The sequence below is a fragment of the Peromyscus maniculatus genome, chromosome 7, assembly GCF_049852395.1.
Source record: "Peromyscus maniculatus bairdii isolate BWxNUB_F1_BW_parent chromosome 7, HU_Pman_BW_mat_3.1, whole genome shotgun sequence".
Lineage (NCBI taxonomy): Eukaryota > Metazoa > Chordata > Mammalia > Rodentia > Cricetidae > Peromyscus > Peromyscus maniculatus.
In genome coordinates, this window is record NC_134858.1 from 67,576,400 (window position 1) to 67,586,355 (window position 9,956).

At 44.4% G+C, this 9,956-nt stretch overlaps 1 protein-coding gene across 4 annotated transcripts; it reads right to left on the reverse strand.

Moving 5' to 3' along the window:
- Positions 1 to 434: 434 nt before the first annotated feature.
- On the reverse strand, positions 435 to 8,233 carry Gcnt3 (glucosaminyl (N-acetyl) transferase 3, mucin type). 4 transcript variants are annotated; one of them, XM_015997957.3, is made up of 4 exons: positions 8,117 to 8,233; positions 7,147 to 7,213; positions 3,707 to 3,820; positions 435 to 2,229 (listed from the first exon to the last, which is right to left on the reverse strand). In XM_015997957.3, exon 4 carries the CDS (start codon positions 2,173 to 2,175, stop codon positions 862 to 864), a length of 1,314 nt encoding a protein of 437 aa, XP_015853443.1. In that variant the 5' UTR covers positions 2,176 to 2,229; positions 3,707 to 3,820; positions 7,147 to 7,213; positions 8,117 to 8,233; the 3' UTR covers positions 435 to 861. The 4 variants fall into 4 exon arrangements, with proteins under 4 accessions (XP_015853443.1, XP_042137137.1, XP_076432714.1 ...); XM_042281203.2 differs by having other exon boundaries at positions 3,603 to 3,820; positions 8,117 to 8,223; XM_076576599.1 differs by lacking the exon at positions 8,117 to 8,233 and having other exon boundaries at positions 7,147 to 7,287.
- Between the last annotated feature and the right edge of the window lie 1,723 nt (positions 8,234 to 9,956).

A 9,956-nucleotide genomic window follows, 5' to 3' on the forward strand; every position in this document is an offset into this window, starting at 1 on the left:
AGAGGTTTAAACACAGAATACTTAGGCATCTTGGTTTAGCAAGACAGAGTCACTTTCCCTTTCCAGCCTAATTATTAACAGCGCAACCTCTCCCCCTAAGTAAATGAGCTCCAGTGAAATGGCTGCTGGTACAGGATGGCAAGCTTTGGCCAGGAAGCTTCCATGCACTTCTCCTGAACACATAGTGTTCAAGCTAGTTAAATCACTCTGTCCTTCCCCTTATGGAAAAGTCAGAATCTGCCAGTGTAAACAAAATTAGGAAGGCTTTCTGTAATGAGAGAATTGGCTCTGTGATTCAGTTTGCCATCTACACAGGATGTAGAAGACTTTCCTGCCAGCCACTAGAGACTGTCCTCAACATATGAGAAAAGTCTCACACATTTTATCTGTTTAGATTATCTCTGGATTCATAGACAACACTGTAAGGATAGGACTTTGGTTTGGAAGCTATTTATTTTAAATTAACAGTACAAAAGGGGAGGGTTCTTTCCACTAAAGTTCCCCTCCTATGATCAACCCCAGGAATATTTAAAACAGAGTCTCTGTAGAGAACCCGTAAGAAAACCTTCAGCCAAACTCTAGAGTCCCTGGTCACGTGTTTTTACCTTCTTCTCCTAAGTAACAGTTCTTGCTCTAGCTCTGTGAGGAAGCCAAAGAGGGGCTCTTGGGGAGAGAACTGGGGAATAGCCACATTCACCAGCAGTAGCTCACGGGGAGCAGAGATCTACTTACCCATGCTCCAGTAGCAGCCCCCTCATCCTAGGGACACATGGAGTCCAGAGCCCCAGGCCCACCCCACGTGGCCCCAGTAAGTCCTGGCATTTTCCTGCCATGCAAGTAGCAATTGTCTTGCAGTGTGTCTCACAGTTCAGTCCCGTAGATGGCTTTGTGACGTAAATATTCTTCTAAACACTGAAGAACATTATCATCCACCTTTGGGTCAAACTTGTTGGCCAAGAGGTGATGGTTCTGAAGGATCCAGTGCAGGTCCCCAGACCCATAAATACAGACAGCCCGCTGGTGGATTCCTGAGCAAGGGGTGTAAGGCGCCCCACGCTCAATGTCTCCCTCATGGCCCTGCCACTTGGTTAGCCTTGCAATAGATCTCATGTCTGAGAGGTCAAATTTGGGGTGCAAGGGAGCCGATCCAGGCATCCATGAGGCACGCTGGAGGGTGGCCCAAAGGTGCTCATCAGGACTATAGGTGTCTTTTACCCATTCGATTAGTTGTTGGGCTTTGGAGTTGCTTAATACATGTTCAATGAAGTTTCGAGAGGCCACCATGTAGGCATTCCCCGTGAACATGGTTATGTTGTTAGGTGGAGGGGTCTTCTTCTCGCTGGTTATGTGCAATGTGTCTCTCACCTCATAATGATATCTCCAGCGGGACGTTTTGTGTGCAGGGGGTACCTCTGACTCCATGCTGTTCTGCCCATTCAATAGCTTGAGGGCCTGGACCATCTCAGCATTGGTCTTGATGGGAAAGTCTGTCCCACAGGTGTTCAGGAGGTATTTCCATGGCACAGAGCTCTGGAGCAAGTCTTCCATGCAGTTCAGGTCAGCCTGCACCCTGGACCAGGAAGCATAGACCACTGACACCAGCTTACTAGCTATGAAGACATTTGGGAAGCATGATGCAATGGCCCTGACTGCCTGCTTGAAAGTATCTGGGGACTTCTGGTCCACATGGACACAGTATATGTTCTGAGGGGTGTACACAGCTCGCAGCAGCCTTTCAAAGTTCTCAATCTTCTCATGAACCACCATGGAATACGCAATGGGGAAGTCGACCTCTTCTTTGCTCAGCGGGAACTGTATGAATTTCCTTTTAGTCTTGAATTGTTCACAGTCTGCTGTCATGCTAAGGTAGTCAGCCTCTGTGAGGGGTTGTCGATTCTTCTTAGTCTCCAGGTTATTCAGCAGTGCCTGGATCACTGCTTCATGTTCCCCTCGGGTGACCCCGGAACAGTTGACGGACCTGTTTGCTGGCAGCTTCAGGGTCTTGTACAGGAAATCCCTGCAGTGCCGGCTTCGAAATTCCTTCGAGTCCAGATCCATGACATCGAAGTCACATCTCAGTCTGAGGGACAGTTTCAGGGCAACGACAGCCAGCAGCATGTAGCAGCCCAGGGTCCACACATGATAACGCCAACAGAGCTTCCTCCATGAAATCATCTTCGCAGGTGGGGACCATCCAGCCCTGCCCAGCAGAGGAGGTGGGTGGGCTCGCTGAAGAGAACAAAGAACTTCTGGTTAAAAACTAACTCAACATGTTCCCGGGAATGTCAAAGTTCAACTCCAAACTGGAGGCAGAAGAGATTTCTTCTCTGGAGAAAAAGCTCAGGAAAGATCAGGCAAAGCGCCTGTCCACCAGGTTTGCCCAGGGAGACTCAAAACAGCCCTACCAAAGCAGTTGGCCAGACTGCCACAGGGACCGGCTCCACCCTTACCTCTGCGAGAAGCATAGAGCTGGGCTCTCTGAGTTAAAGGTGCAATTAGCTGGAGGAAGTCCCCGCCCTTCATCCCGTTCCCTTCTTCCCACCCCTGGGAGCCCTAGACAGAAATTTGATCTGGGGTTTAGAATTTCTAGGTCTGGAAACAAAATTCATACAATTGGCTCTAGCATCAATCAGTTCTAGAACCAAGTCCCTTCACAAGGAGACCCTTGCTTCTCTTGGTCAACCTCCATAGTAAGACTTCTCAGGCCATGTCACCCAACACTCAGATCTTGTGTCTGGCTAACCTTTCATTTTAAAATGCCCACAAAGAAATACTAATTAGCTGGACATGGTAGCACACATCTTTAATCCTAGAACCCAGGAGGTAGAGGCAGGCAGATTTCTGAGTTTGAGGCCAACCTATTGACATAGTGAGTTTCAGGTCAGCCTGGGCTACATAGGGAGACTCTATCTAAAAGAAAAAAAGAAAGAAAGAAAAAGAAAAAAGAAAAACAAGTAAATAGCTAACTAAATAAATAAATATAAAGCAACTCAATATTCTCCAAAAATTAACAGCAGTCAGTCAAATACTACATCTAGTTTAAAATGTATCTCTACACAGAAGTGAGCATGCTCATGTGCACAGAACATTTACTATTGTCTGTGAATGAAGACTATTCCTTTACTGTCCCATTCAATCTTTATAACCAACTAGTTAGCACTAAACTCGTTTTACGACAGAAAAACAGAAACTGAGTGAACTAGCAAATACCACTGCCTTCCTGAGTCTTTATATCTGTGAGTCTAATGCTTATTACACAAACTGTGCCTGCCTTTTAAATCCAACATAAGGTATGGAATACCACAAAGAAAAACAGACTTACAAGGGAAGAAAATCTCAAAAAATAAATTAATTAATTAAAAGTATAACGCATCCTTCCAGCAGGTTCTTTTCCTCGGTTCATCTCTTTGTGAACGTAAGGTTGTATCCTTTTCAGTAATAACTTTTGGAGTAAGATTTAAGAAAAAGAAAAAAGGAAACTCACCTTTCCTAACTTCTTGGCTGCTTGGGGGAGATTTCTCCAACCTTACGAGTCTGTGGACTGAAGGCTGGTTTGGTTCTATGTAGACAAAAAATTAACACCACAGTCCTTGCCTTCTTACCTTCCAGAGTGTATTTGCGGATGTTCACAAGACGGCCAAAGAGCACGTCCAGGCTCCTCTTGAACCTATGCAAAGGAGAAGCAGCAGGTGGCTCTGGCACTCACCTTTTGACTTCCTGTTCTCAGAAAAGGGAGTGCACTTAGTAAACCATTCAGGACTGGGTTCTCAAGCACTAGTCATCCCGGGAGGTGAAGAAGGCAGGAAAAAGCTGGCTGCATCTGAGAAAGCAAGGAAGTATTTCAACCAGAAGAGCCCAGTTTCTGCTGTGATCTCCCGCCCTGACACTGTTCACCAGTGCTCATGCAAGAACTTACCAGCCTTTCCTCTCCCACCCAATACACAGGTATACCCAGTCTCCTTTTGTGTGGAAGTAAAAATGTCACTCCTTATGTTCCTGGAACATCTCAGGAGGCAGAGACACTAAAAATACCCAAGGATTTTGCACACACACACACACACACACACACACACACACACACACACGAAAACCAGTTCAAGTTCATTCTTGAAAGCAATTTACTGCTGAGTCAAGAGGAAGGAATAAAAAGATACAAATTAAAAAAGAAAGCAAATTGCCTGTTTTCAAGTGATAGGACCCGACGCATTCAAGACCTGAAGCTTGCAGAGGAGGAAGATACAAATCAACAGCAAGTCAGTGGCTTTTCTATGTACCAGCAGCTCACTGTGAAAAAAGTCAGGAAGCCAGTACCAATCATAATAGCCTCAAAAACAAACAAAACCAATTAGGACTAAAGCTTAGCCAAAGACGGTAAAATCTGGACAAGGAAAGTGTTTAATCTGCTGGGCATGGTGATGCTTCAGGAGGCAGAGGCTGGTGGATCTCTATGAATTCAAGGCCAGCATGGGCTACATAGTGAGTTCCAGGTAGCCAAGGGTATATAGTGAGACCTTGTCTCAAAAAAAAAAAAAAAAAAAAAAAGAAAAAAAAGAAAAAGAAAAAGAAAGAAAGGAAGGAAGGAAGGAAAGAAGGGAGGGGGAGGGAAGGGAAGGAAGAGAAAGAGAGAAAGAAATTATGAAGCACTAAATGTATACTAGGGTTTCAACACCAGATGAATGCCAGGGGGCACAGTAAGAAAGTGCTAATGGGCTGGAGATGGCACTGAGTGCTCTTCCAGCGGACCAGGTTCGGTTCCCAGCACCCACACGGCAGCTCTCAACTGTAACTCCAGGGTCCAACACCCTTACACAGACATACATGCAGGCAAAACACCAATGCACATACAAATAAATGAGTAATTTTTTAAAATAGAATTACATTTTTAAAAAAGGAGGAAAGAAAGAAACTGCTGACATGACAACCCCATGGTATAGTTAAGGGGAAAATTTTTTATTAGCATGAGAGAGAGAGAGAGAGAGAGAGAGAGAGAGAGAGAGAGAGAGAGAGAGATCCAGAGTCCAGAGCAGAGAGAAAAGAAAGCAGACCGGACATGGCCATGAGAGAGAAAATATCCAGATGCATGCATTTGGAAGAATTCAAAGCAAAGAGAAAGGAACAGACTGGACATGACCAGGGCTATATGTAGAGAAAGGTGAATAGCAGGGCAGAGGAAAAGACCTTGTCCCTTACAGAGGAGGGAGACCTGAGGAGAGCTAGGGTGCTAGTTTGAAATATATAACAAGTAGAATATGGGAGCGAGTAGAATTGTAAAAAGGGACTTAGAGCCTGGACACCAGCATGGTCTTTGATATGCAACCAAGGTATGGACCCATATGCCCCTCCTGCCAGAAATCAGGGAAATTACTTATTTGGCAGATCCAAACCACCTTCACGAGTTCCTGAGTACTGCTGGCTTTTACCTAACCACCAGAAATTCTCCTGTAGTCCAACTTGAGCTCCTTTCTAGACATGGACAGCCTGACCCCTAAATATGGACTGTCTGAGACCAAACACTAAAGAGAGACACTTGAAAATAGAAATACTTCACATGTTTGGCAGAATATTGAGAAAATGGCCATTTAGAAAAGTGATCTACAAATTCTTTGCAGTCTTCATCTACAACTGAATGCAATTCTAAAGAGAAACAGGGGGGGGGCTCTAAAATTTATATGGAAATACCAAAGGCTCCAAATAGCCAAAGCAATCCCAAAGTGAGGAATAAAAAGCAGTACTAGACATATCAAGTGCTTGACTTCAAAGAATATTACAGAGCCATTGTGAAAAAAATAATAGCATGCTCCTAGCATAAAAAAAGACACATGGAACAAGGAAACAGAAGACTTCAAAATAAGTCTACATTGAGCTGGGTGTGGTGGACACGCCTTTAATCCCAGCACTTGGGAGGAAGAGGCAGGTGGACCAGCTTGATCTACATAGTAAGTCCCAGTACAGCCAGGGCTAGATAGAGAGACCCTGTCTCAAACAAAACAAAACAAAACAAAAAAACAAAAAAAACAAAAACAAAAAAAAAAAAAGAAACTGACATCTAGTTCTTGATAAAAGGGCAAAAAAAAAAAAAAATGCACTGAAGAACAGACAACCTCTTTCACAAATGGTGCTATGCAAAAACTAGCCCCGTACAAAAAACAACTCAAAACAGGTCAGAAACCTTCATGTAAGACCTGAAACTTTGAAACTGGTAGGGGAAATAAGACCAAGAATTGACAAACAGGATTACATTAAAAAGCTTCTGCATAGGGGCTGCAAAGATGGCTCAGTGGTTAAGACCACTTCCTACTCTTGAAGAGGACCAGAGTTGGTTTGGTTCCCAGCACCCAGGGCAGCCTGTAACTCCAGCTCCAAGGGATCCAGTTCCCTCTTCTGGCCTCTGCAGGTACCTGCACATACATGGCTTACACTCACACAAACACACACATATACACAAGATAAAAAATAAATCTTTAAGAGGTTAAGAGCATTGGCTGCTCTCCCAGAGGTCCTGAGTTCAATTCCTAGCCACCACATCACAGTTCACAACCATTTATAATGAAATCTGGTGCCCTCTTCTGGTGTGCAGGCAGAACACTATACATAATAAGTAACATAGATCTTTTAAAAAAAAATTTTTTTTTCGAGACAGGGTTTCTTTGTGTAGCTTTGCGCCTTTCCTGGAACTCACTTGGTAGCCCAGGCTGGCCTCGAACTCACAGAGATCCGCCTGGCTCTGCCTCCTGAGTGCTGGGATTAAAGGCGTGTGCCACCACCGCCTGGCCTCTTTAAAAATCTTTAAAAATAAATTCAACAATAAATAATCCAGCCAACAAATGGGCAAATGAACTTAACAATTTTCCAATCAAGAAACACAAATAACCAATAAGTACATGAGAAAATGTACCCATTCATATCAGGGAGATGCAAATCACTGAGATTCAATCTTACTGCAGTCAGCATAGCTATTTAAAAAAAAAAGCAAATGTTGATAGGGTTGGTGAACCCTTGTACATTTATAGTGGGAATGTAAATTAGTCCAGCCACTATGGAAATCAGTATTCAGATTTACAAAAGAAAAAAACGAAAATGGAACCTCTCTGTGACCCAGCTATACCATTTGTCAGTATCCACCTGAAGGTACCAAAGTTAGCTTACCATGGAGATGCTTGCAGACTCATGTTTATTGTATCATAATTTACAACAGCCAAGTTAAGAAATCCACCTAGATACATGTCAATAGATGAACAGAAAAAGCAGGTTCAGAAAATCGGGTACAGCATGTTTACTCTCCTGTGGACTCTGGCATGGGGAGGGGACCCGACATGGGCGTTTATGAAAATAACAAGGGGCCATTAAGGATAGAGAAGGGGAAAGAGAATGTGGGGGAAGACGAATATGATCAAAGCACATTGTGTACATGAGCTGTCATAATAAAACTCTTTACCTTGTACAATGCTCACTAATTTGAAAAACTTATTTGTTCACAATAAGACATCAGGAGTCCCTTATGTCTGTCTGTGGTGGCTATAGTAACCTGTAGGTCACAGAACGACCCACAGCCATCCAGGGTAGAACTAACTCACTGTGACATCTGACAGGAGTGTTGCTGACAGTCTGGAGAATGAATTACACTTTGGGATGTCGGGCTTCACTGAACACATCAGATGTGGTCTTTGCAATGAAATGTGGGAGGTGTCTTTTTCAAAGCTGCTGGTGTCTGTTCCCGCCCCAGCTACCTCTAACAAAGGGCGCCATTCCCTGGCAAATTTCTGAAGAAAACAATATAGGGGGCTTATCTAGGAGGTTGGGAGTGCAGATCTGCGGTCGAGTGCTTGTGTGGCATATGTGAAGTTCTGGGTTCAATCACCAGCACCCCCAAACCCAAAGGATCAAGGTATGAAGTAATAACTGATATGGGGGGGGGGGTGGCATTCAGGTAGAAGCCATTGGAAGAAGCTACTACTCTACCACTCTTTGGCTGGAGAAATCAAGAAATGGAGAATTGTCAAAATTGAAATTTGGATAGAGAGCCCCTAGAAGCTTAACCTCCGACCTCTGAGGAAGGGGTCACTGCTCAACTAGAGCGAGGTCTCTAAGCTCAGGGGCCCTAGGCTAAGGTCCAGACCTCTCAAAGGCAGCAGAGGTCGTTCCTGTAAACTGGCCATGGTGCAGCTACAAAAATAAAATGAACGGCCTCTAAGAGGTCAGTAGGCGTTGACATGGTGATGCTCACAGAAACAGGAAATAGGAAGAGAACCGGAAGTCCCTCCTCCAGTCTGGCTAGTTTATCAGCGCCCCCTACTGGCAGAGCCTAGCAAGGCACTGCTGGCAAACCAGACTGGTTTCAGACCTGCTGCCAACATTGCAAAATAAAGTGTAGAGAGACGGGTCTCGTCTGAGACAGTAAATGTACATTTTCACTATTTTAGAAGTAGGGAATATGTCTTCTTTGTTTGTTTGCTTTTTTTTTTTTTTTCGTTTTTCGAGACAGGGTTTCTCTGTGTAGCTTTGGGCCTTTCCTGGATCTCGCTCTGTAGACTAGGCTGACCTCGAACTCACAGAGATCCACCTGCCTCTGCTTCCCGAGTGCTGGGATTAAAGGCATGTGCCACCACCGCTCAGCTTGTATGTTTGCTTTTTCTTGTCCTTCTTGCACTTTCTGAACAGAGATAGAAAGCAATAGAGGTGCGTAGGGTTCCTTGCGCCCCTACTTTCATTGGCCTGGCTCTCTAGATTCTGTCTTCTGTCAGCATCCGGGCTCTTTATTCCTATGATGTTCCATTGTTGGCCTGTAGAAATCTCTGAGGCAAAAATATTAAAGCATAATATCCAAGTCTAGAAAAACTCTTTCCAATATCCTTTTAGATGGTTTTTCTCTGATAGCGCCCTCTAGTCCCTTCCTCCCATAAAAACCTACATTATAGAGTCAATAAAGAGAACATATTTTATTCTTAAGATGACCCAAAAAGGTGCTTGAAAAATGTATGTAAGAATCACGTTAGCCAGCTATGGAACTATTTTGCGGAAATAATCTGCATGTTAACGACACTGCATGCAGAGCAGTTAAAAACAAGTGTGGGACTTGGCTGAAGAGGCCGGGTCTGAATCTTCGTTATACTGGCTTCTGCCTGGAGCAAATGCTTCCAGCAGTCTGTGCCCTGGTGACGTCTCCCGTACAGTAGGTACTGAAACCTGAATTACAGGCTTTTTGTAATGACCTCTTTGTTTTTTTTTTAAGGATTTTCTTACACACACACACACACACACACACACACACACACACCACACACACACACACACACACACGATGTATAGTTGTAAGTACTCAGAAAAACAGAAAGGAGGTGTCACAGTCCCACCCTGGAGCTGAGTTACAGGCGGCTGTGAGCTTCCCTGCATGGGCATTGGGAGCTGAACTCAGAGCCTCTGCCAGAGCAGTGTCTGCTTTCAACTGCTGAGCCATCTCTCCAGCCCCTGAAGATGTTTTTAATTGTGTGTGCTCGAGTCTGTGTGTCTGTGTGTGTGTGTCTGTGTGTGTGTGTGTCTGTGTGTGTGCGTGCAAGTGCCCTTAGAAGCCAGAAGAGGGTGTTAGAGTAACTCCTCTGGAGTTGGAGTTACAGGTGGGTCCAAGGTACCTGACATGGGTGCTGGGAACTGAACTTGGTTCCTCTATAAGGATATGCTCTTCATCACTGAGCTGTTGCTCCAGCCCCTGTTGTAACAATAACACATGAAGAGCTGGGCAGATGCAGCCTGAACACTGGCAATCCCTCATTGAAGATTATCAGTAAATTCTCAGTGTCAGCCCACAAAGACCAAATTTACTCACAGAATAACTCAAGAAGGGTACAAATAGCATTTGTGAGTCAAGACCAGTGGTTCTCAAACTATGGGACAAAACCCCTCTGGGGTTTAACCAACCCTTTCACAGGGGTGGAATGTCAGATAGCCTGAATATCAGATAT